Here is a 26,885-nt window from a genome sequence, read left to right on the forward strand (position 1 = left end):
GCAGAGCCTAACCAGAGGTTCTTTGTCTTGAGCAGAAGTAAGAAGGCCTCCTAATCATGAGAAGAGACTTGCAGACCCCAGAAAATAGCAGGTCAGCCTGCATGTAAGGCGTGCTTTTGGTGTGGCACTGAAACCAGAGAGAGGTGGCCTCGGGAGCTTGGGTCAGGTTAAAGCCTACCCCAGATATGAACAATTCTCTACATTGATCTTGAATCGTTCTTTTTCTTTTTTTCCAGGGGGGAATTGTCTCACATTGTTTCTCAGGTTGCTTCCAACCCCTCAATTCAGGCAAACCTCCTCACTAACTGGGAATATAGGCACAAGCTTATTGCATCTGATCTGGATCTTAAATTCTGTGCCTCCTTTAGTCGGGTGTGTCTGAATACACACTATATATAATTAGGTTTTCCTGGCTGATTAAGGTTTTCTATCAAAAGAAAAGTAAATGCAGAAAAAGACAGGCCAGAACACTCAGGAAAGATGGCATGAGTATAGTCAGTTGCCTCAGCACCTACCCTGGATGTGACATTGACGGCCGTGTCTGACTGGCTCCGCCTCTCTGTGTAGCCCACACACTGCCTGGGATCCATGGCCAGAAGATGCTTCTCAGAGGTCATGTCATTCTGAGACTTGGAGAGCTCTAGGAGACAAGAGTGACAGTCGAGAGCAACAAGCTTTGCCAAAACCAGAAGGATCCCGTTTTTGAGGTTCCCCACCATCCATAAATCCTAGGGCCCTGACAGCTCCCCCCCCCCAAAAAAATAAAATGACTAGGCAAGGGCGGCAGATCCATGTGGCAGATCCACAGCAGAACAAAGGGCAAAGGGCACCAAGGGTGACCGTATGTCAGAGGAAGAAGAAAGGTTGGACCCTTCAAAGGTCCACACTGGTCATGTGCTCATGGGCAGCCATTGTCAGGGTGGGTTGAAAGGGAACCTCCCACCCAGCTCCCTGCATCCCAAGCCATCTGTATAATCAACTGCCTGTCCACACACAAGCAGCTGGCTTTTTAGGGGTTCCTGACAGAGAGTGTTGACAAACTACTTTCTCTTGTGACTATTGGAAGGCAGTAAGATTTGAGGTGGCCCAATAGTTGCTTCAGTAACTACACCCTGGAAAGATCACTTAAGCTTTGGGTTTCTCAGTATGACAGTATCTAGCCATTTGTCTTTTGTGGGCTATGCTGGATGGGGAATTGTCTTGGGACACACATTAAAATGACAGGGAACAAAGGATGGGGGAGACCCCAAGTGAGTGAGAGCCCCAGCTTTCAGCCAGACTCCCCCTTAAATCCCACCTCCCTTCCCAGAGGCCCCCTCAACTATCTCCATAGCCATACTCTCTATAGAGAAGATTTGAATTACCTATGTTATTCTAAAGTTTTTTTTAAATGACACTACATAAGAAACAGGTGACCTTATTTTTTAACTCTGCATTTTATTCAACATTCATTTTATTAAGATAAATCATGAGTATTAAAATTACCTGTGAGATCAGTTACCAACTACACCAAATCTCTGAGACCTATACCTAGGGAATAGCTTGTTCCAGCTAAACTCCTGGCAGTGGTCCCTTGGGAACTCCTGAGCAACATGTGGCACCACATGCCACCAGCATCTGCTGGTCCACACACGGAGACATTGCTAGGAAGACCCCAGGCTTTTGCTGCCTGTTAGCTGTCTGGAGAGCCTTGGAGGTCTCCCTTCTTAGACCTGCTTCCTGAGCCCAGAATGCCCAGTTTGCCAACCTCACTTCTTAGCTTCTTTTCTGAGAATCACAACACCCTAGCATTCTCAAGTCTACAACCCAGAAGCATCCTGCTGAACATTGGTTGATGGCAGCAACTGGAAAAGACTAGCACATGGTAGAGAGGACAGCCATCTGTAGCAGCCTGGAATGTGAAGGGCACAGAAGGCTCTTATGTCTGGTAGGACATAATGTTATAACATATATATGTATATACATATATATGTTATATATAACATATATATATATATATATATATATATATATATATATATATATGAGATTATAACATTATAGGACATAATGTTATAATCTCTTATGTTGGTAGGAACTGTCTGTCTGTCATCAGTCTATCCACACTATCCTATCTGGAGACTGTACCTGTTCAGTCCAGGACTGTAACTTAAAGTAGAGGAAAAACTGGAGAAGTTTGGAGTTCTGACAAGTAGGTTTCTATATCAGGCTAATAGGCGGAGAGGAGTGAAAGAGCAGAAAGAAACACAGAGTGTTCCCAAGTAGGAATCCAGGCCCCTGTCCTCTGCTAAAGGGGCCCAGTGGGTTGCCATTGTGAGCTGTTTGTGGGTTTTGTAAAGGAATTGAATCTCTCGTGTCTTCCAGCTACTTGGGCAATACTGGCAGCCAGAGGGCGCCACTCTGGGTCATTACTCTCAAACCCTGTGGTTCCAAACCAATGTTAGCATCCGGGCCACTGTCCTTAGATCGCTCTGGGCTCTTCACAAGCCTATCCCTGAGGGCCCCAGGCACTGACCCACCTTTCTCCCCATTAAGGTCAGGCTATCTTCTGTACCTGCTTCTGCAGGCCCCTGCTTCTGCAGGCCCAGGCATGGAGCTTTGGCTGTCCCTGTCTATGGCTGACGCCAGGCCAAGGACCAGTTGACGTTCCATATCTGAGGACAGGTGCTTCACTCACCCCATCTGAAGATCTGTTCTTGCTACCTACCTGACAAGTCCCACCTGCTGGAGCGGGTGTGTAGAGAGGACTGCACCAGGTGGACCTCTGCATTTAGGTCTACCTGTGCCTAATGGACGAGCGTGCTACGACACAGGTGTCCTGCCTCTTTGGATTTTGGAGGCTGGGGGATCTGAGTGTTGGGATGAATTCTGAGGTACCAATTCCATAGTAGCCTTGGACTGAGGGGCGTGAACTAGAACTTCCAGAAAGAAGGCTGGCCAGTGGTAAAGATCCTGCAAAGTCGACTGATTGATTAGAACTAGTCTGTGATTGTAGAGATTTTGAATTGTTGCAGGTCCAGAGCCAAATTATCTTGGGCTATCTCTGGCTTCCTTAACAGACACTCATTGCCAACCTCTATGTGTAATCTAACATCCATCCTTGTGACTATTAAGTAGGTCTTTTTGGAAAATATATTAACTCCTAGCTTCCGTTGACCCAAAGGCTAAGAATGTCATCAGATAACGTCTGAGGTCTATCACAAATCCCCCAGTTCGTGGTCCCCCACCTGTCTTCATGTTCCTGATGACTTTCAAAAGTGTTCTTGATTTATGACTTTTCTCATGGAATTACCACTGATTTTTTTTTTTTAGAATTTATTTATTTATTTTGTGTAAGTACACTGTAGCTGTCTTCAGACACCCATATGAGGGCATCAGATCTCATTATGGATGGTTGTGAGCCACCATGTGGTTGCTGGGATTTGAACTCATGACCTCTGGAAGAGCAGTCAGTGCTCTTAACCACTGAGCCATCTCACCAGCCCACCACTGATCTTCATTAAACTTTTACCACATTTGGTTCTGGTATTTGGGGCAACCAGGGCCGCTCATCTTTGGCTCCAGAAAAACAAAAACAAAAACAAAAACAAACAAACAAACAAAAAAACCTATCTCTTATTTCCTTTGAAGTGAGAGCTGTGCTTTTGCATTGATGGAGAATTCATATAAGCCATATGGACTGGGGCAGGGGACTGATTTAGAAGGCTGCCGTGGGACCAGTACCAGCTGTCACAGCTAGGCTGATGCCCGTAAAGGGGCAAACAGGCCCATGAAATTCAGAGATTTTTTTTTTTTTTCCTCCTCTTGAAAGAGACCCAGGACAGCCCACTGCTTATCTCAAGAGCAGGGCTTTCATTTCAGCTGTCTGTGTGACAGAGCTGGTGTGGAATACAGACAACTCATTTAAATCAAACTGTACAGTTGGCTCGGAGCCAACGGCAAGGAGCCTATCCACAGGCAGCTACAGAAAGGGCACGGCAAACGGAAGACAAAGAAATAGCAGAGAAAGAGAAATGTGTGCCCAGGGTCCATTTGGACTTGCTCTAAACACTACCCAGAGCGAGCATGAGAAGCAGAAACAGGTAAAAGACATCCGAACAGAAGAAACACCGAAAGAGATGAGGTGCCAAGGCAGGGCAAGCCTGGGTTAATTGTATCCACAGATGGAGGACTAACTACCACATGCAGAAAAGTTTTCCAGGGAGAAGAACGGACAAGTGGCAGGCACTGGGTTCTGGCAGCTAGAAAGGCCCTGCTTTTGGATTCCTTGCAAGGTAATTTTGTTTCCATTCCTCAGGAATCCTTTGTGCTGCTGAGCTGGGCAGGTTCGGGCAAGACAAGCCCGAGTCAGAGCAAGGCTGACAGACTGATAGGCTGATAGCTCCCACCACAGGGAGCTAGAGGCTGCTCTATTGACCCCTGCCTGAGGCTGCCTGGGCTAGCCTGCACAAGGCAGGGTGGAAGAACAAACACATCCTGAGAGTTACTTACTTCTCATTTGGGTGGTGACAGACAGAAACAAGTTTTCCACGGACTTATTAAACCCTCTGAAGTGGCCAAGTTCCTGTAACTAAAATAGAAACAGGAGACTGTGTGGTTACATCACCAGTGGTCTTTGCCCCACAGTCTCCAGGCTGCCAGCCTCCAAACACTGCCGGAGGGAAGATATGAGAAGGTGTGTGGGCATGGGTATATGCCTGTGTGTCTGGAGGGGACAAGCCCCCAGGAAATAGGCATCCCTGGCACGATGCCATCTTTCTCTGGGTTTTGCAGCCTCATTAAAGGATGGAGCATTCTCAACAGGCTGTTCATGAGATAACAACCACCTCTTAGGCGTAATGACTGGCATTTCATTGACTCAGAGATGGTACGCAGCTAATTACTGCTTGTTTGACCTCTTTGGTCTTGTAGCCCTACCCAAACCCCATGTAGAAGGCACAGAATGCAGGTGGCATGGGGGTACTATAGGGACGAGGTGACCAGCCTGAATACAAAGAGCTCTCTCCCCCAAAAGGGAACAGAGAAAATGGGGTAGCAGTAACTTTGTGGAGGTCTCATTCATCCATCTACCCACTTACTGACCATCCATCTCTTTGTCTATCTGCTGTCGGTTCATGTGTCCACTATGTATTCATTTACTTCTATCTACCTACCCACTCATCTATCCATCTGTCTATCCATCTATTCATCCAATGTCCATCCACCCATCTGTCTATCCATCTGTCCATCCATCCATCCATCCATCCATCCATCCAGTTTCTACTTTATCCACTGCCTCCTCAACACTCATCTACTTACCCACCAATCCATCTATCCATGTGTTCAACCATCCATCTGTCTGTCCATCTGTCCATTCGTCCACCCATCCATCCAGAGATCGTGTACTCATACCCACCCACTGACTATCCATTTGTCTACCTCCTCACCATCCATCCATTCAACTCTCTATCCACCCAACAATCCATTTATCCTCCCTTCCAGTGTCCACCCATTCACCCAAAAATATGTCCTCAGACCGTAATTATAGGAAAAAACAGAATAGGACTGTGGGACACCCCGGGGTGTCTGTGAACTTGGAAAAGAGTGAACACATTTTGTCTCTCAAATGAACATGTGTATTATCCCATGTAAGACATAATTGTTCCCTTTGATGCCCAGATTGATAAAGATAACCAGAGCCATACAATGTCCATGGCACTCAGTTTCCAAGTACACACAGACACCATTCTGCGTGGGAGACAGGTCAGAGAAAGAAATATTTCTGCTGCTCGGGTGGAAAGTCAAGACAACTCCCTGAGATCACACAGCTAAGTTCTTTGGGTGGAAATGGTTCTGGTTCCCCTGGAGCCTACAAATACTAAGATACATTCTTGTTGCATCAAGCATAACTCCCAACCCCCACACACAACCTGCCCTACACACATGCCAGATGCACACACACATAAAGGCACAGAACAGAAGTGAGAACGAACACTGGAGACAAGGATCAGGACAAGATGTCTCAGGGTACAAGCAGAAGGAGCCAGCTGAGGCTGCAGATGGTCCCTGGCCACAGAAAGAAACAGAAATCACTTCTCCACCTCCAGCTCCAGTTAAGCAGAGCCACACACTCCAAGGCTGTTGAGTCAACTTTCCAGCATCCTAGCCTGCCCTTCCTGCCCTGCTTCCCACCCAGGGTTGAAGACAGACAAGTTACCCTGCTGGGGCTGCAGCTGCACTGGCTCTCACTGAGAGGTGGTGGCGTCGGAGGGACCACGGAGATTTTGCTGCCAAGGGGAAACACGAGAATAATGGATTAGAACTACAAGTCACTGGCTTACAGGTTTACAAATGTCTGAGTTTATCACTCAAGATTTTAGCTTTGTGTCTAATTTCCTTTTAAAAAAAATGACATGGTAGTGTTGCTTGGCGCTGCTTCTCTGTGTGCTGTGTCTGGGTATGGACTTGAGGATGTCACTGCCTTCAGCCCAGGCAACACCTTCTCCAACACAGTCTGAAGCCACTAGGGAATCTTGGCTCCCACTCTGAACTGCTCTTGGACACAGGCTTCATATGTGGAGTCCTACTTGGACTTTTGCATTCTTAGTGCAAACCACACCAGCACAAGAGCCAAAATGTGAAAAGAAAAACAAAAAACTGCCAGGCAGTGGTGGCGCACACCTTTGATCCCAGCACTTGGGAGGCAGAGGCAGGCGGATTTCTGAGTTCGAGGACAGCCTGGTCTACAGAGTGAGTTCCAGGACAGCCAAGGCTATACAGAGAAACTCTGTCTCAAAAAACAAAACAAAACAAAACAAAACAACCTAAACACTTTGAGAAAAACTGGAATGGAAGCATGAGCTGAGAGAAATAAGAGCAAACATGGGAAGGGAAACTAAGAAAGTGAAAATGTATGTGCTCACATGCCAGTAATCTCCATGCTGGTAGGCTGCAGCAAGAAGATTGCCAGCAATCCATGGCCAGCCTGGACTACACATCAATGACAAGACCATGGGGCTACACGGCAAGACAAGGAGGAGGAGAACGGGGGAGGAGGGAAGTTGAAGGGGGAGCAGAAGGAGGAAGAGAAGAAGGAAAAGGAGAAGGTGGAGGAGGAAAAGGAGGAGGAGAAGGAAGAAAAGAAGGAAGAGGAAGAGAGAGAGGAGGAAGAAAAGGAGGAGGAAGAAGAGGAGAAGGAGAAAGAGGAAGTTCTAAGAGAACTTGTGCTTGACTGGATTTCACCCTGAGCACCAAAAAAAAAAAAAAAAAAAAAAAAAAAAGTATCCATAGGAAATTCTCAGAGACTGACAATCACTGAACTCAGCAGAACGGGGATTGTGTGACCTGCCAGTGTGACCTGCCACTTCAAGGCTGCCAGGGACTCAAGAGTTCTGTCCAGAGATGTTAACTTCTCTCAGAACACTGCTCAACAGCCAACAGGTATTTTTAACGTCAAAGATGCCTGAGCCAGGGGAGATGTCAGAGAAAGAAAGCAAAATGGAAACGACTTCTTGGTTTAGAATGGCATCGGATGCACCATCAAAGACATCATTTTGCTCTTTATAGCATCTCAGGAGACTCTGAGGGGGAAGGATATCACATCTAAACACCGGATAGTTAGAAGGCTCCTTGGGAGACTCAGGAAGCTCCTCTCAACCTTGCCAGGAACTTCATCATTAAAAAGTCATGTCCCAGAGTAGAGACCTCTGAAGGTCAGGGATGTGTGAGTTCTTTCAGGGTATCCCCTGGGCTCCTGCTGACTGGGCTCCTGGGACTCTCAGTCCTACACTCACCTCAGCCTCTGATAAGCTTGCAGGAGCTTCGCCCCAGCGGTCTCGCGTCTGCCTGGGGGAGAGACAAGGGCAGTCAGTACTGAGAACAAACTGTAGATGACATAAACTCAGGAATCCATATATTCACATTGTTTTAATATCACTTCTTGTTATTAAAAAGATCTTTTGGGGATGATGGGAGTGCTCAAAAATCAGATGGCGGAGGCTGGGTGAAATGGCTCAGCAGGTAAAGGTGCATGCCACAAACCTGCCGACCTGAGCTTCATCCCCCCACCAAATCCACATAGTGTAAGGAGACAGAAGACTCCTGCAAGCTGTTTCTGATCACTACACATGTGCCTGGTACATTCATGGCACGCATATGTATGCACGCACGCACACACACACTATTAATAAACTTAGGGCTAGAGAAATAGCTCAGTAGTTAAGATCATGGATTCATCTGGCTTTGATTCCCACCACCCACATGACAGTTCATAACCATCTATAACTCCAATTTTAGGCTATTCAACACTTTCTTTTGGCCTCTGTGGTCATGCATGTGGAACACAAACTTCTATACAGACGAAACAGTCAAACATATAAAAATAAACATAAAGATATAGATGGTGGAACTATTATATAACTTTCCATTCACTGGACAACCGTTGACTTGTTAACAGCCCCGGCGACCTACCCACCCATACACCCCAGCCCATCATGTCTGGGAATGTCGGCTTCAATTAGAAGTTGATGTTGAATCCGATTTTCTAAATCTGGGTAATTTGAAACAATCCTTCAAGTTCCCCAGTACCTCCCCCACCCCCACCCCCAGGAAACACTGCATAATTGAATGTATCCCTCGAAATGCCCCTTGTGACGAAGACTTAACCTAAATCTCTTTAAAAAAAAAAAAATATAATCTCCTTAAGTCTAGTCAGAGTGACTAACGCTTTGCTAAATCAGATTGTACCTGCTATGGTAGCCCTTTTTGTTTTGCAGCTCAAGGAGATGCCCAGAGCCTCTATGAGGTCCAATCCACCAGGCTCTGGGAGGTCAGGGTAGCTCTTCTGTGGTTTGGAAGATTTTATTTCATTTCATGGATGTGAGTGTCAATGTTGCTTAAGGACACATGGACAGAGCTTAAGGACACATGGACAGAGCGGAATGTTGAGAACACTGGGATGGAGTGTTGGGGAGGGGGACCCTAGGAGCGGCAAACAACACCTAGAGTTAAGCCCTGGTGTCAAGCTCCAACCCTCAAAGCAGGATATTAGCCCCCAGCTCCAGGTCTTTAGCTGGGCTGGAATCCTTAAAATCATAAAGGAATTTTTGTCTTGTTTTGAGACAGCATCTCATGTAGCCCAGGCTAGCCTTGAATGTACCACAAACTGAGTCTTATCCCAGCCTAAATGTTTTGAGTTTCCATGCCTGTGTATGTTTTGGGGCTTCATAAAAGAGTCCTAAAAGCAACTAGGACCATCCCTACATGCTGGTACACTAAGGAATACTTCTCCAGCGCACACAAAAGGCCTCTCCCAAAAGCTGGAAGTTAAACTAGTAAAAGTAGCAGGCAGTGCCTGGAGCCCCTCTTCTAAAAGAGCTGCCTGGATGGTAGTGACTGTGCAGGAACAGAGAGAGGGCTAGGTGATGGTAGGCACGGAGGCAGGAGAAAGCAAGGAGAGGGGGAGAGAGAGAGAGAAAAATGGCAACATTGTTTACCCAGCAGGACCCCGGAGCAAAGACAATGATGCTCTGAGCACCCACTCCATGGTCAGTTTACTTTCCCTTAGCCTCTCTCACCCGTATCCTTGGATACCAGTAATACAATGACCCTGATGCATTGTCCCCCACTGCCAAATCTGATGCTGTCATTCTCTCACCTAAGTCCTCAGATCACAAGCCCCACTTGACGTCCCTGTGGTGTTCTTGTCTTGCCTGGGCTCCTCCCAGCCTACGGCCCTCGCTTGCCCTTTCCACTTCATTGCTTGGTTTCCCTGGACCACACCTGGCCTCCACCTCCGCAATTACTGGCACCTCCACCTCGTTTCTTTGGGCTACATCCCCAGGCAGTCCCACCTCAGGCTCTTTTTTCTTTCCTCTAACAAACCCCCAGCCTGGTTTCCATATTTCATATTCTCCTCCTGCGGCCACTGACCGTGGTCTTGCTGCTGTGTGCCTTGCTCTCTGCTGCCCCCTGCTGGCTGTAGCAAGCTGAGCACCAAGACAGAACAGGAAGCACTTATGCTCTCAGGGGCAGGAAAGAAGACTCTGGTTAAGAGCACTTGCAACTCTTGCAGAAGACCAGGTTCAGTTCTCAGCCCTTACACAGTGGCTCATAACCTTCCATAACTTCAGGTCCGGAGGATCTGACTCCATCTTCTAACATCTGTGGGTCCCAGACACGGGTGTGGCACATATTCATATATGTAGGCAAAACACTCATACACATAAAATAAATAAAATACTTAAAAATAAAAATACTTTTAGCTTACAACATAAATTTGCCTCAGATCTATGCGTCATATTGTGGGGAAATGGGAGGCTATGCAGAACCCCAGATTCCCCTTCCCTTGTAGATCAGAACCTACAGGGTATGAGATCCTCAAGTGAGGGTAACTGGGTGCACACAGGGGTCTGAGCCGTGCTGCCCGATATGGCTTTTCTTCAGCCCCCATTCACTACCACTTCCCTGGATCTTTGCTTTTAGTTTCTCAAAACCACTAAATATTTTGTTGTTGTTGTTGTTGTTAAAGTTTCTAATTCCTGTAGCCCCCTAAAGAAATGTGCACAGACAACATTCCCTGGAGCTCAGAGTAGTCGGACTAGAGAAACCTGTATCCTGCCCAGCTGCAGGCAGGACAGGCTCCTAGATGGCCAGGGATCCTTCCAAGATCATGTGACTGATTGTGAGCGGAGCTGGAGTATGTGCGGGCACACACACACACTTTTTTAGATTTATTTATTTAATGTATATAACTGCTCTACCTTCATGTATACCTGTGTGCCAGGAGAAGGCATCAAATCCCATTATAGATGTTTGTGAGCCACCATGTTGTTGCTGGGAATTAAACTCAGGACCTCTGGAAGAGCAGCTAGTGCTCTTAACCTCTGAGCCTATCTCCCAGCCCCCTACCCCCAACACACATACACACACATACACACACACACACACACACACACACACACAGAGAGAGATACATTTTAAACATGACAGTAATAATCTCACTTTGGTGATATTGCTCTTCCCCTTTCCCAAGTAAATACCAGGGAACCACCCAGAATGAAACCCCAGGGCCCACAGCTTTCTCTGAAAACTAGGGAGTACCCTGCATTCTGAGACATTTCCCACAAGCCTTCTCTGTTCCCACCTTAAAGACTAGACCCTGGGGGAAACAGGATTTCTGTAGGCAGATACAGTGAGGAAGCCAAGCCACCACAGTCCTTATCTGGTAGGGTTAGGCTCTTATAAAGAGAACTTGAACCCAAGCTGGACCTCCACACAAGGCAGACAAAATGGAGGTGTCTGTGTAGCAATGAAGGCAGGGCTGGGGTGAAGCTTCTAAAAGCCAAGGACAAGTAGGGGCTGCAGAGATGAGAGGAAGCGTGGTTTCATGAACACCTTGGTCTTAGGTTTCTACTGTCAAAATATCAAACAACTCTCCCTTGCTTAGAGCTGTGAAATAACAAAGACTCCCTGCTTTTTTTTTTTTTTTTTTTTTTTTTTTTTTTTTTTTTTTTGTGGTGTCCTAGGAAGCCAGTCTAGAGACCCTTTAGGACTTAGTCTTCACCTTCCTCTCCTGGTTCACCTGCTGCCACCACTACTGTCCCAAATACTTGGTCCTGGCCAGGTGAGCAACCCAGAAACATCGTCCCTAACCCACACTTCATATGCTCCCTCAGTGTCTTTCACCGGAACTGGACCTTGTCTATATCTCTTGTTCCTGTCTTGCTAAATAAAGGTTTATTTACAGAGACATGATGACTGTTATGTGCTGTTTTAACTGTCAACTTGGCACGATCTAGTCGCCCGGGAAGAGAATTTCAATCACAGAATTGTCTAGGTCACCAGGTTGGCCTCTGGGTATGTCTCTGAGAGAGTGTCTTGATTATTAATCAGTGTAGGAAGAGCTAGTCCATTATGGGCAGTGCCACTCCCTAGTCTGGGACTGAAGAAAGCTAGGTATAAAAAAAAAAGCAAACAAGGGTGCATTCGACTCTCTTTGCTCTTGACCATAAACGTGATGTGACCAGCTGCTTGAGTGTCTGCCCTGACTGCCCTTCAGTGACAGACTGTGACCTGACATCGTGAGCCAGATGAACTCTTTCCTCCCCTAAGCTGCTTTTGTTATCACAGCAACAGAAATGCACCTGCCATTGTGAGGATGGTCACTCACACACAGTGGCTACGGTACAGATTTGTGTTTAAGTCCCGTGCCTTCCCCACAGGAGGCTGTATGTCTGCTCACATCCCCCATTAGACTGAGAAATCTCTGAGGACACGATCCTCATCTTATTCATCTCGGCTCCGCAGAAGGCAGCTTTCCGTGCAAGGACAGTGGAAGTGGTTGTGAACACAGCATTGAGAGGAGCCGACACCAGCTGAGTAGTAACATGGAGGCTTGCTAAGTGTGCCTGACAACTCATAGGAGGTAGCACAAGACAAATCCGGAAGCCATAAATCTGAGGAAGGGTGGGGGTAGATGGGGGAGGGGAAGGGTGGGGGAGGATAGAAAGAGAAAGAGTGGGGGAGAGAAAAGGTGGGTGAAGATGGAGAGGGAAGGGTGAGGGCATGGGGGAGGGGAAGGGTAGGTGAGGATAGAGAGGGAAGTGTGGGGGCATGGGGGAGGGGAAGGGTGTGTGAGAATGGGGATGGGGAGGAGAAGGGTTGGGGAGGATGGGGAGGGGAAGGGTGGGGGAGGATGGGGGTGAACTTTACAGAGTTGGGAAGTAGGAAAGGGAGAGAGTAATCAGAATGCATTACATATATATCTGTAAAATCGCCAAAGGGGAGGGGGGAATTGGGAATCTGCTTTGGGAAGATTACTACCTACAAACGCTGGATAAAAGCAGAAAAGTTTCAAGGTCAGGGTCTTTATCTACTGATCATGAAATCTGACTTGATCGGTTCTGCTCCACCCAGGTTCACTGGAACAGCCTAACGCTCCTACAGTTCGGCACCCAGTAAGCCTGCTGGGAACACCCCTTCTAGAGCTCAGGTCCCTCTGAGGGGCTGTGTCTGCAGTCTTTCCTCTTAGAAAGAAAAGGAGCCTTCAAAACCAGGATCTTGTCTTTTCTTTAAAAAAAAAAGAAATAAAGCATTTTTCTTCCCAAAAATAACGTTATATTATTAAAGATACTAGTAGGAGAGTGAACTCACACAAACTATCGGTCATAGCTGTTCAAAACTACCCTTGCCTACTCTGGTGACTGAGATAGGTGGTGTTCACTAAGTAAACGGTGTGGAGGGACGCAGGCACAATCTTGAATACAATTTCACACATACTCAATGAGACCTATCTCTTTAAAGATTGTATTGTAGAGTGAAAAATTATAAAGACCATTTTATGAAATATGTAGACTTTTTCTTTGCCCTTAGACCTGGGCAGAAAAATGCAAGTTCCAGAAAGCGGAACTGAATGTAAGATTTTCACTACCCCAGGACACATTCCAGGTGAAGGACATTATTTCCTGAATCAAAGCTCAGGCAGTAGGCCCACCTATGGGTGGAAAAGGCCCAAAGCAGGAAGACACATTCCTGTCCATAAAAAATACAAGCCATCTAGGTGGGGCTGTGACTGGAGGAAGTGAGAAATATTTTGTAATGACGGTATAGGGGACAGTGACTAGGTAAGACTACATTTTTTAGAAAAATGATTGTACTGAGTAATTTCCATGGCTATTAACCTTTCAGGGTGGCTTTCTCTGGAATGTTTCGCTATTCTTATGTTATGTATCCTTGGCAACCCCTTACCCCCTCCCCACTCCCCTGGTTTGTGGTTTTGCTCTTTAAAAGACCCCGTAACCCATCACTCTAGGCCAAACCTTGCTCTTCAGGGAGAGAGCTTGTGGTTTGACCGCCGGCCAATTTCCCTAATAAAGCCTCTGCTGATTGCATCCAGGTATGGTTTCTTGTGATCTTTGGGTGGTCATGATCTCCTGAGACTTGAGGAAGGGTCTCCCGAGTATGGGGGTCTTCAGTATCACATTTAAATGTTTTGTGTTTTGTGCATGTGTGTGCATGCGCGTGCATGTACAAGCGCCACATTTTAGGAGTCAATTCTCTCTCTGCTGAGCCTGGAAATCAAACACAGGTCATCAGGCTTGGTGGCTGAACCATTTTACCCCCCAACTTATCCTTTGTCCTTTCTGTACAGGGAATGGAGCCCAGTGCCTGTGTATGCTGGGCGAGCACTCTGCCACCGAGCCACAGCCCCTCCCCCCACTTCTCTTCATTAATAAGCCTGAGTGCTTCAAACCCACACAGTCTGCTACTGTCTTCAAATTCCCGTGGCCAGATAGATGGGCACTGGCTAAGTTACCTGTGTAGAATAAGACCCTCAAAAGTTGAAAATATGAGGCCGGGCGGTGGTGGCGCACGCCTTTAATCCCAGCACTTGGGAGACAGAGGCAGGCGGATTTCTGAGTTCGAGGCCAGCCTGGTCTACAGAGTGAGTTCCAGGACAGCCAGGGCTACACAGAGAAACCCTGTCTCGAAAAACCAAAAAAAAAAAAAAAAAAAAAAAAGTTGAAAATATGAAAGATTAAACCCTGCTTGTTACTAGTATGGGATTAACATTTATCAAAAGCAAAACACATCCTGGCTAGTGACACAGTGAACCACAGAGACAATCAGCCGAGGAGGGCCAACCTTCCTAAGTTGTTTTATTTCCAGTTATTAACAATAGAGCAAGTCTGGGGAGATTGTTTACATGTAACATTTACCCTTTTTTAACTTGAAAAGTAGTAGTTCTAAAAGTATTGATGTTGCTTTCTGATAGTTTTCTCTTTGAGACAGGATCTCACTGTATAGTCAGCCTCAGCCTCTTTGGTGCTGGGACCACAGATATTCTTAATGTTTGACTTTCATCTAATACACACACACATACATACATACATATATACAAATGTGTATATATATATACATAGGTATACATATATACATGTATATATACATATTTACACACATGTATACATATATACACAATGCATGCACACATGTACACACACACACACACATGCACACACACTTTTCTTTAAGTCAATGGGTCAGGTAGTCCAGGCTGGCTTCAAACTCACTCTGTATCTGAAGATGACCTTGAACTTCTGATCCTGTACCTAAGAATTACAAGCATGCACAACTGTGCCTCATTTTATACAGTGCAGTGGATAGAACCCAGAGCTGTGCACATTAAACAGACACTCTACAAACTGACGACTATTAAGGTCCTGTTAAAGTGTCCTGTTCGGAGAACAAATTAAAAGCACCATTGACACCAAAGTAAAATGTGCACTTTCAGCAACCAGCCAAAAGGTGGCGCCAACAGTAAAGGTGGATCTCCAGTTTCAGATTTGCAATTACTAATGGCCTAAGAAAAATGTCCATCATAATTAACATTGCCACATTACTAGTGGTGCTTGAACCCACAGTGCTCATGAAGAATGCCCTGGGGACCTGCCCAAAATAACCCTGTCCAAAACCCACTGACTCCATCTAACCTACCCCAGTGTTGCATGAATTGGAACTTTAGTGAAGCCAGGAGCTACAAACTTGAAACAGTTTCAACTGACGGTGAAGCCAGGGTCCCAGAAACCACATTAAAAACCATCTGCAGGCACCACCAAGTACTGCAGACAGCAGATCTACTGGGAACACTGCCAGGACAGCCAGGGAAGTTTCCCCAAAACACTTTAGAGTGTGAGGCTCTGGACACAAGATTCCAATGGCACAAATAAACCCCATCAACACAGCTGCAGAACCAGGGGCTGGGGAGCTGGGTCAGCAGGTAAGAGCGCTTGCTGCTCTTGCAGAGGCCCTGAGTTCAGATCCCAAAACCCACATCAGATATCTCCAGTTCCAGGCGATCCAATACTCCCCTTCTGGCCTCCACGGACACCACATAGATAGGGTGCACGTACATACACCCAGGCACACACGTGAAATAAATTATTTCTTTCACAGAACCTACAAAACTAAAAGTTGTAGTGTATCATCAGAAAAAATAAATAAGCCAAAGTAACAAACTGGTTTTTTGTGCCGAGTAAGGAACTGGGGCTCATTTTTTCTAATTCTTAGATATTTATTTATCATGTGTGTAGCGTATATATGTAGACGTGTATATCTAAGTGTAGGGGTACATGCCTGTGCACACTCACGATGTTGGCTCTGCCACTCCCAACCTTGTTCTCTTGAGGCAGATTCTCTCACTAAACCTTGAGTAGACTGGTGGCCAGGAAGTTCCAGCAACCCCTACCGCAGTCCTGCGGTTACTGGCACATATACAGTCACACTAACTAGCTTTATATCAGGTCTGCAGATTTGAACCCAGAACTTCATGATTGAGCAGCAACCGTTCTTCCCCACCAAGCCATCTTGCTGGCCCTCTTTTTTGAAGGTTGGGAGACTGGTACAGTAAATGTCACCACAATTTATCTCTAGTACTCTTTATTATTTCTTGCATCTAGTCGACTTTCCTGGAAATTCTGGTAGCATTTATTTTAAATGGTACATATCTGATAACCAGTAAAGGAGAAAGAAGTGAGAAAACCAGTGTTAAGAGCACACTGATCCCTGGAATTGCAGCTAAACATTAATTGGCTCTAGGTTTCTAGTGCTAAAAAGAGCACCCAACCTTAGCCAGAGGTGGGCACTCAAGGCTGTAACACCTGCCTTTATCATCAAATAGCTCTGCCCTGCCTGCCACCCACAATTGCAACTTAGCTAAACAAAGGATGGGACATTCTGAGGGTGGCTGAGACATGGTCATTGGAAAGCATATGGTCCATAATGTTTAAGTATCTGGAAAACACTCTTTACAAAGTACTATACAGAGAAATATCAGGATAAAGTTAAAGACAGGCTGCCCCCAGTTACATAAATCATCATATGAAATTGTCTCCCATCATTTTTTAAACCTGTCTCTTATGATTCAACTAAATAAGCTTTTTTTAAAATACATTAATTTAATACATAAAGATTAGATTTTTAGTACATTTTGATTTAGTGGGGGTTGGGTGTCAAGGGACAACTCGTGGGAGTCAGGTCCCCCTATCACGTGGGTTCCTGGGACTGAACTCAGGTTGTCAGGCTTGACAGCGGGCGTCCTTCGCCCAAAAGCTATCTCAAAAGTCTCTGGTTTTAAAATGTGAATATATGTACATGGGAGAGCACATGCCCATGTGCACACATGTGTGTGCAGAGAGAGAGAGAGAGAGAGAGAGAGAGAGAGAGAGAGAGAGAGAGAGAATCCTGAAGTAACGTGTAACAGAATTATTGGCAACTGTTCTCTGGTTGAATTTGCTATGCTTTCCACATTACCCCTCTGCCTTTTCCTCCTCTTTCTCCTCTCCTTCTCCCATCCCTCTCCCCCTTACCCCTCTTCTTTTTTTGATGGGGAGACAGAACCCAGGGACCCACAAATGCCAGGCAAGTGTTCTACCAAGCCTTGTCCCCAGGCAGTCTCACTTTCCAATTTTTAAATTGAGTACATAGTACTTATCATCCAAACAAAAGCTCAAATAGAATTTGATATCATGCTTCAGAGAGGGCTGGAGTACGGGGAGAAAGCGGCTGGCCCACCCTGCCAAGCATATGAAAGCATCCTAGAAGGTGCTCCGGCAAAACACCATAACCCTTTCAAGTGTTCCTGCTCCAACCAGCCATCCTGGCCCTAAGAAATCCACCCAAGGGAATTACATAGTACTGTCGAGATCCCTGTACAAGATGTTCAACCAAGTGACCTGCCACATGGAGATCAAATGAACCAGAGTAGTCGCTGGCAGTGGAGAGAAGGGTAAATAAATTGCCAACACTCCATTTGATGGATAAAGTCATAGATGCATTTCGGAGATGTCTGTGGTGGTTTGAAGGAGAAACGGCCTCTTGTAGGCTCATGTATTTGAATACTTGGTCCCACCTGGCAATGTGGTCGAGGGAGGGGTAGAGGGAAAGCTATGGAACCTTAAGGAGGCAAAGCCTTGCTAGAGGAAGGGTATGGGGCTTTGAGGGTTTACAACCTGGTCCCACTTCCTGCTTGCCCTCTCTGCTTCCTGTGTGTGGACACAACATGATTAGCCAGCTTACTGCTTCTGCCACGCCTGCCACCTGGAAACATAAACGAAATAGACTTCTTCTCCGCACCCCACCCCCACCCCCAGAGATAGGATTTCTCTGTATAGCCCCAGCTGGCCTGTAGAGGCTCTAAGACAGAGACTCATCTGCCTCTGCCTCCATGACTAAAGACATGGACCACCACCACCAGGCTAAACCCCTTCCTCTTAAGTTGTCTTTGGCGTGAGAGAGCAAGAGAAAAGTAATGAATAAAATGTCATCATGCCCCTGATACTCAGGTCCCGTTCATATGAATGAACCCAGTAGGTTACCTCTGGTACAGGTCCAGCCACTGACCTTTGAAATTTACTTATGTAACGCCTATTTAGCGTTATCATCTTTGGTGTGTGGATGCGGTTACATGTGCGGGAGTACACACATGTCATAGAACGCCTGTGGAGGCCAGGGGACCATCTCTGGTGTTAATCCTCACCTCTGCCTTGTTTGAACGAGGGACCTGTCTTTTACCACTGCGTCCATCAGATTGGGGACTGCTGGTCCTCGGGTGTTATCTTGTTTAGTCTCTCATTGGCTGGGAGCTCGCCGGGAGGCTGGTTGCCCAGCAAGCCCTAAAGATCTGCCTATTTCTGCCTCTACAATGATTGCAAGCTTGGACCACCAGGCCCAGTTCCCCCCGCACCCCCCCCACACCCCTTTTTGAGGTTGGTTCTGAGGATGGAGCTCAGATCCATAAACACTTATCAACCAAAGCCAGATTAATTTAAATTATTTTAAATTAAGGACCATGAACAAAATACTAGATGAACAAGATTTCAAAAATAATTCTAAATGATTATAAATGCACAGTTTCTGCTGTAGTGAGCCCTGGAAATGCACAAGGGTGCCTCGCAACAGTCACAGGAAAACCGTGTAGGCTCTGTGCTCAGCAGGAAACAGGCTCCAAAGGGGTAAAGTTTGGCAAAGAAGAAACTTAGAGGAAGTGCTGTCTGAGAGGCTAGACTGGGACAGAGAGGGAGGAGCCTCGGGTAAAGGTAGCCAATCAGTTCAGAAGCAGGAAAGTTCACAGCCGGAAGGGGTGGACCGGATGTCTGTGCAGACATCCTGCTGTTGTCTGGGTTCCAGTACTTGGTTCCAAGAGGCCAGATCAAAACGGGATCATTTATGCTCAAAATCAGCCTTAAGGAAGAAGAGAGTCCAGATAGACTAACACCTGGAAATAGGAAAGTCTACTTGATCTGAGTTGCATATGGAGTCCTTACAGCCTAGGTTAGCGGACTGAGGCAGTAAGCCTCAGAGACAACAATCACGTCAGGCAAACAGAAGTTACATTAACACCCTTTACCATTACTCTGTAATTTCTTGTCTTGACAATTCCAAGACCATGAACCTTTTTTTCCCTTTCAACTAAAAAAAAACAAACAAAACAAAAACAAAAACAAACAAAACGTAACGCCAAATATTCTAAAACTAGAAACGATCATTTTTGCACGGGTTAAAGTAGTAACAGCATTTACCTGCAGTTGGAAATTTCCTGGCTCGTTCCTCAAAGAACCACTCTCCGGTTTTGATTTTCACGTTTCTGAAAAGCAAGCAGAGTCATCTGTTTGAGAGCAGGGCCTCACTCTCCTGCCTTGGGCTGACTTAGCATTCACTATGAAGCAAAGCCTCAAACTCAGTGACACCCCTGTCTTAGCTTCTCAAGTGTCGGAATTACAGGTGTGAGCCATCTTCTGAAATTATAACATTGAAAAATATTTTTAAATAATATTATTTTTGCAAGTGTGCTTTGCCTGCATGTGTGCTGTGCACCATCTGCATACCTGGTATCTTCAGACACTAGAGTACTAGATCCCGTGAAATTGGAGTTAAAGATAATTATTAGCTACCTGGCCTGGCCATGGCTTCTCTCTATGTAGTCCCTGGACATTCAACCTTTTGGCTTGAGGAAGAATTGTCTTGGGCCACACATTCAGAAATATCCAACCGAAGGTCAGCTTTGAATGTGACCCAACACAAAATTCTAAACTAAATAAAGAAATTTTGAGATTGGGGGGGCGGGGGGAGGATGATTTTCTTTTATAATTTTTAGGATGCTCAAATATGCTGTCCTAGTTTGCTTTCAGTTGCTGTGATAAACACCTACCAAAAGCAAGAAAGGGTTTGTTTACCTTACAGGTTACAGTCCACTATCAAGGGAAGCCAGGGAAAGAAGTCAAGGCAGGAACTGAAGCAGAGACCACGAAAGAATTCGCTACCTGGCTTGCTCTGCCTACATTCCTTGACAATGCAAGACCACCTGCTTAGTGTATGGCACCGCCCATTGCGGGCGTGGCCTTTCCACTTCTATCACCAATCAAGAAAATGCCCCTCAGACCTGCCCACAGGTAAAGCCAATGGCTACAATTCTTCAATTAATGTTCCAAGGTGATTTAGTTCGTGTCAAGATGACAAAACTAACCAGCATGGGGTCTCGGTAGATGACTGTGTTGTGTCTAGATGTACGTACAAACTCTTGCCACCCGAGAGCCACAGGTTGAACACTCCTGGAAGGACACGCCCCGCCTGATGGAGGCTGGGATTATAAACATCGAGCATCCGGTGCTCCACCTGCTCCTAGAAGCACCAGCATCCACTGTCATGGTCTTCAACACCCGCGCCCCCCTCCCCCCATGTTGAATTAGCAAATGAGAAATAACTGTTAAATGTGCTTTGCAAATTCCAGCACATAGATATTTCCTAAGGGGGAGGCCGGAGGAGCCGAGCAGAAAAGCTATTTTTGACCTCACTGCTATGAGCAAGCAGTGAATTAAATAGGCACTTAGGGGTCACTTCTCTGCATCTGCAGGTGGGGAATGCAGCTCCAGAGATGCTAAAGGTCAATTTTTCATCATTCGACTGACCAGAGGTGGTCTATGGCTTCAGAATTCTTTGAATGCCTGAAGCAGCACGTCCCTGCAGGTCTGCTCTCTGGCCAAGGCCCTGATGGCAAAGAAGCCTCAAGAACGCTCCCAAAGAGACCCCGGCGGCTTGACCCGTGCTCAGGCTGCAAACCCTCCAAATGTGAAACAGAGTAACAGGTGTCCTGTGTGGGCGGGCCCAGCCTCTAACGCCTGCTGAGAGCAGTCTGTGCGTTCACCCAGCTGAAAACTTTCCTCCAAACAACCTTGGGTGATGAATCAGATTAATGTGGGTTTGTTTTGTCTGTCCACAAGCCCAGCTGAGCTGCTCTTGACGTTGGCACAGGAAAACGGACTGACGTTAGTGATTAAATCCTAGGCAACTATGAGAAATTGGAGACTCATGATGATGAAGCAATGATTTTTCTCACGCTGCTATCAACCCCTCTTGCAAAACATTCACCAACGTCTCCTCCCTAACCTCAGGGCCTCTGCCTCTCATGCTCAGAGAGACACTCTCACGGGTTCCAGCACAGTAAGAATGAATGAGTGTTCTTATGTCTCCAGGGAGCACCCTGAGAAAAAAAGGGATAAGGTGGGCTCCAAAGCAGACGCAACCTGTAGCAATGTGCGCTCAGAAGGGGTCCATGCTACCAAAAGATCAGTGCTAAGGGCACCAGGCAAGCACTCCTGAGCTTACTCTATATGTGTGTGTGTTTTATCCAGCTATGCGCATTCCTGGTGCCCCTGAAGGCCAGAAGAGGGCGTCAGATTTCCTAGGGCAGAAGTTAGACAACTGTGAGATCTGAGGAGACAGCAAACAGCAGCTGGCAAAATGCCACAGAAACCGGAAAACCTGGGAACTGCCATGCTAAGCAAGTCTCCCCAAGGCAACTAGGAAGTAGTAGAAAAGAAGCAGTTTTCAAAAATATGTCTGCTGCCTCCGTGCCAAAAATCCCCACCAACAGCAGGTAATCCTGGCTTGAGTGGGGGTGGGGGTGGGGGGCGGCAGAGTGCAGGGGCTTTAGGACACTGACCAAGCCCAATCACAGGGATCCCTGTAAATAAAATAAATAAAATAAAAGGCAGCACGAAATCATCTAAATTCAGAATGAGGTTGATTCAGTTCAGCTGCTTTCCCAGAACACAAAAGAAGACAAAGACATGAAATACCGGAGTGGGGGTGGGGGTGGGGGTGGGGGTGGGGGAGGGTGGAGAGATGGCTCAATGGTTAAGAGCACTGATTGGTCTTCCAGAGGTCCTGAGTTCAAATCCCAGCAACCACACGGTGACTCACAACCATCTGTAATGGGATCCAATGCCCTTTTCTGGTGTGTATGAAGATATACGTATATATAATAAATAAATCTTTAAAAAAATCAATTAAAAAAATGGCCCCCTTGGGGATGATGGGTGTTAGAAAGTCCATGTCTCATTTCACCATGCTTAAACCTCTCAAGGACCTGTCATAAAACAATAGTATGTCCAAACAAACAAAAAAATTCTCTCTCTCTCTCTCTCTCTCTCTCTCTCTCTCTCTCTCTCTCTCTCTCTCGCCTTCTCGCCTCAGTTTGGGTTTGGTGCCTAGTGGTAGTGGTAGAGCTTTTGCCCAGCCTGAGCAGGAATCTAGGTTCAACCCCCAGTACAAGGAAGGGGGTGGAGGGGAGGGAAAGGAAAAGAGAGAGGTAGAAAAAGAGACAGTAGAGGAGGGGAGGGAGGGGGAAGGGAAGAAAAGGGGGAGGATTGGAGAAAAATAGCACAAAAGAGAAATTGAAATAATCAAATTGAAAAAAAAATGGTGATGGTGTAGAAACAGGCAAACTCAAGTGTCAGGGGCAGCCCTGCTTATTATACTGAAGGCCTAAAATCAGCAATAGGCCTAAGTCAGCCTGCTAACAGAAAGTCTTGGGTCTCTGTGGAAAAACACTGAAACAGATGGCTATAAGATATGATAAACAGGCAGCTTTGGTGGAAATTTACCAGCCTGGATAAAGACAAGTAGTCATAGGTCTTGTGGATAGTCATAGACCCTGGGTAGCCTTGGTGGATAGTACCAACTTAGATAAGGACAAGTGAATCATAGGTGGAGTCATAGTGACCTGCCCTGAATCTTCTCCCAGCTGATACCCTGTTCTGAAAGATATCTGTACTCCCCATGAACACCTACGATCCTGTGTCATCCCCTTCCCCACATCCTGCATTTTTGTGTTTATAACCCCTGTGCGAAAAAGTAAAAATTACGATTTGATCAGCCTATAGACAAGTTGTGTTTCTTTGCGTTCGCCTGTTTCTCCATTCTCTCTTTTTAATGCCCTGCTGGACAGGACACTCAAGAAGCTGAAACACCAAAAGTTCAGAGGGAGCCTCCTTGGTCCATAAAGATCAGCTGGAAAGACCCCCTTCCCCAGACACGCTTAACTGGAAACAGGACTGGAAAGGGGGCGTTTTTAGTGCATAAAGAATAGTGGTGATACAGCGTCAGACGCCTCTGTAATATTACATTCCAAAAGACAAGAAGACATTTGTTACATTTCTTGATTAAAAGGGCAAGACCCAGGATTCAAAACCCAGTGAGGTCACTACTGGTGGGAAAGCCCCAGGGAGGGCACACTCAAGTCCACTGACTTGGAAACCTTGGTAACTGTGTGGCTTGTAGGCGGGTAATGCAGAATGAGTGAATTGAACTGGTCTCTTATGAGAAGGGCACTTTGTTGGCTTCTGAAGAGCATCAAGTATGCATTTGAATCAAAAAGAAATTCTAGAATCAAACCCCACTATCAGCCAAACACCACTGTGTAGGAGGGATTTCAGAGCATAACGAGGACTCAAGGTCAGCTTTATGACTGGGCAGAAAAACCAGGGCAGCAAAAAAGGAGCTCATTCATAACAATACTAAAACCGCTGCATCAATGGACCAGGGCAGGAGCTGCGTCATCGGGAGCCAGTACTTTGCTTATAATGACTGCTGGTTTGGGAATACACCCTGGTCTGTTGTGAACAGTGTTATGGAAATCTATGTGAAAGCATAGTCTGCAGAAATACCCACCCCCACCTGCCCAGACTCCCAACTCCACCCCTCTGTGACCTTGAGTGCTCACTAGGGTAGCACTTGACCTGATCACCATGCAAGTGCTAGCCTGGGCAAACTGCCTCTTCGTATGGTGACGGGCTTCAGCTGAACTAAGTAGATGACAACCCAGAGAACAAACCAAAGACATAATTAAATAAAAAGCTCGCTAATTCTCAAAAGGGTTTAAAGTGCTGACCACAAACTGAGCCTGGCCTTGAATAGGGATGGTAACTGTGGAATCACGCTCTCCCTGCTCACGCTGGCATCAGCCATCTACTAATCCTACCACTCAAGAGGTGGAGGCAGGAGACTTGTGAGTCTGAGGCCTGAACTACCTAGCAAGGCCCTGTCTCAAAATGTATTCTCTTTATTAAATACCGAAAGGGTATTCTAGGGCTGGGCTTGGTGGGTACAGTCGGTGTGGAGTTTAAATCTCTAGAACCCACATAAAGTTAGTCATGGCACCATGAGCCTATAATCCCAGCACTCCTGAGGGAGGGGCCAAATTCTCAGGAGCCCAGAGGCCCGCTACCCTGGCATATGAAGTGGTGAACATTAAGGAGGTCCTGTTTCAGACAAGGTAGAAGAATGGAAGGCAGGGCTGGAAAGATGGCTCAGCGGTGCGTACTGCCCTTCAGTTTCTGGCACCCACGTCAGGCAGCTCATAACTACCTGTGACTCTAGCTCCCAAGGGATCTGATGCACCTCTGAGGGCACCAGCATTTACAGGCACACACTCCACCCCAGACACACACAAGTAAAAATAAATCTTTAAAAGAAAGAGGTAGAAGGTAAGGACCAACACGTCAGGGCGTCTCCTCTGATTTCCACACATGAACATGGCACACATGAACCTGTGCTCACACGTGTGTACACATACATGAACATGCACACTCCCAAGTCATACACACAAAAGCCTTCTATCATTTTGGTTTTTTGTTTACTTGTTTTTTTGGGGGGGGGGTGTTGTTGTTGTTGAAGACACGATTTCTCTGTGTAGTCCTGGCTGTCCTGGAACTCACTCTACAGACCAGGCTGGCCTCATAGACCTACCCCTGCCTCTGAGCACTGGGAATAAAGATATGCAGTGCCAACAATTTTCTACATTTTTAATGTCTGCTTTGTCTCCAAGACTTCGAAGAATATTAAGAATCTTTATTTTTATATACGAATAAAATATTATGATCCTGCAAATAATGTCTCTGCTCTCAATCCAAGCATACACACTCCACATGGAATGACCCGTGTCTCACCCCGAGAACTAGACACAGAACACGGCTAGTTAGGAACTCTTCCTGGCTACGTCTGACTATGTGAAGTGCTTTATACACGATACCTGACTTGGTTATACATCATGAGAGACACACAGGTCTGGAGATGTACTTTCCTACCTAGCTTGTGGAAAACCCCAAGTTCCAGCCCCAGCCTGCTTCCCCCAAGCAGCACAGAAACGACGTCTCTGCCCACAGTGTTACCGACGGGCTTTGGGAAAGCCTATGGAATTTAAAACAAACAGTGGGCAGTGAGAACACTGAACTCTAGCCTAAGCACCAATTGAAACCCTGCTTGGACACACCCGGCTGTCACTTTCCTGTCTTTCAGATGGCCGGTCCTTCCTCACAGAAGGACTGCACGCACTACAAACACTGAATATGAGGTCTCTTACTGTCACTGTGGGTCATGTGCCTTTGTGGGCTAACGGTGGTAACTTGAGATTTTTGTCAAAACAATGGAATTATGGAAATACGGAGGGTTAGCTTGAAATTGACAGGATTTTCCCCCTAAACTCTAGGAAGCTTTACTTGAATAGGAAATGTAATTGTTGAGGGACCTTCGTTAAAATGTCACTCGATTTTCAATAAAAATTTCCCCCATGCCATGCAGAAAACACAACATGCCATCTCATAAGAACACACTATGTCCAATATAAAACCCAACTTAGCAGGGTCTGTCGATACAGGCCTGGAATCCCAGCTATGGGAGAGGCTTTCAGGGCTGTAGCTCACTTGTGGTAATGGGTCCTGTTGGGCTGTGTTCCCACGTGTCTGCCACCCCAGGCAGCTGGAACCGACTCTGGGGAGCATCGAGGAATTTGACTGAGTTCCCTCTACATGGCACCAAATGGACGCTGGGTTGTGAGAAACTGTGGGGCTCTGCCTGGGCGTGGGGAGATCTCAGTTTGAAGTCCCGAGGGGGGGCAGAGCTCCTGAGTGGAGGTGAAGCAGCTGACCAGGAGACCAGTGGTCTCTGTCCTTGGGGTCCCAGACACGGCAGGGTGCAGTGGAAGAACTGAGACTGGAGGGCATACGGGCTGGACCGTCCTGAAGCCGAGAGAGGCGAGAGGAAGAAACTCTGGCGGTGTCTCATGGGGTGAGAGACTCTTAGTTAGGCCACTCGCTTGGCTGGCTCAGCTAGCTTGCTTGAGTTGTCAGGGCTCCGTGGTGGGAACGTAGAGAAGTCCTCTAGCAGGAGATTAAGCAGCAGCTCGGTAGTCAAAGGCCTTCTCCACAAAAGACACATGGAAGTCCATGGTTTTAAAAGGTTATTGTCATGGTGGAAAGTGGACAAGTGGATGAGCTGTACTCCCCCAACCCCACCCCCACCCCCTTCCCCATTTCTCAGGGCAGACCTGAGTTAAATAGGGAGGGAGGAGGGAGGAGGGTCTGGGAAGGAATGCTTAATTGGCTATGCCCTCTGGCCTTTAGGTATCTCATTAATATGGAAATCTCTCCAGGCCCTGAGGCCTGTAGCCATCTTCCTGTGCTAGGTGACACAAACCTCTCTTTGGGAGGGACTGTAGGGGGGTTGCCCTACATGACTGAAAGCGTGGATCAATGGAGGTCTTAGGCCACGAGTTAGGAGCCTGGAGTCTGGGA

At 46.6% G+C, this 26,885-nt stretch overlaps 1 protein-coding gene across 1 annotated transcript in view; it reads right to left on the bottom strand.

Annotated features, from left to right (window-relative positions):
* Sytl3 (synaptotagmin like 3) overlaps positions 1–26,885 on the bottom strand; it is a 58,454-nt gene that overhangs the window by 23,350 nt on the left and 8,219 nt on the right. The window contains exons 3-7 of the mRNA XM_076926683.1: positions 19,557–19,621; positions 7,773–7,824; positions 6,197–6,266; positions 4,492–4,570; positions 516–640 (exon numbers count right to left, since the gene is read on the bottom strand). Coding sequence (XP_076782798.1) covers positions 516–640; positions 4,492–4,570; positions 6,197–6,266; positions 7,773–7,824; positions 19,557–19,621 — 391 coding nt within the window. The remainder of the gene's footprint in view (positions 1–515; positions 641–4,491; positions 4,571–6,196; positions 6,267–7,772; positions 7,825–19,556; positions 19,622–26,885) is intronic.

The sequence above is a fragment of the Arvicanthis niloticus genome, chromosome 28 (assembly GCF_011762505.2).
Source record: "Arvicanthis niloticus isolate mArvNil1 chromosome 28, mArvNil1.pat.X, whole genome shotgun sequence".
NCBI lineage: Eukaryota > Metazoa > Chordata > Mammalia > Rodentia > Muridae > Arvicanthis > Arvicanthis niloticus.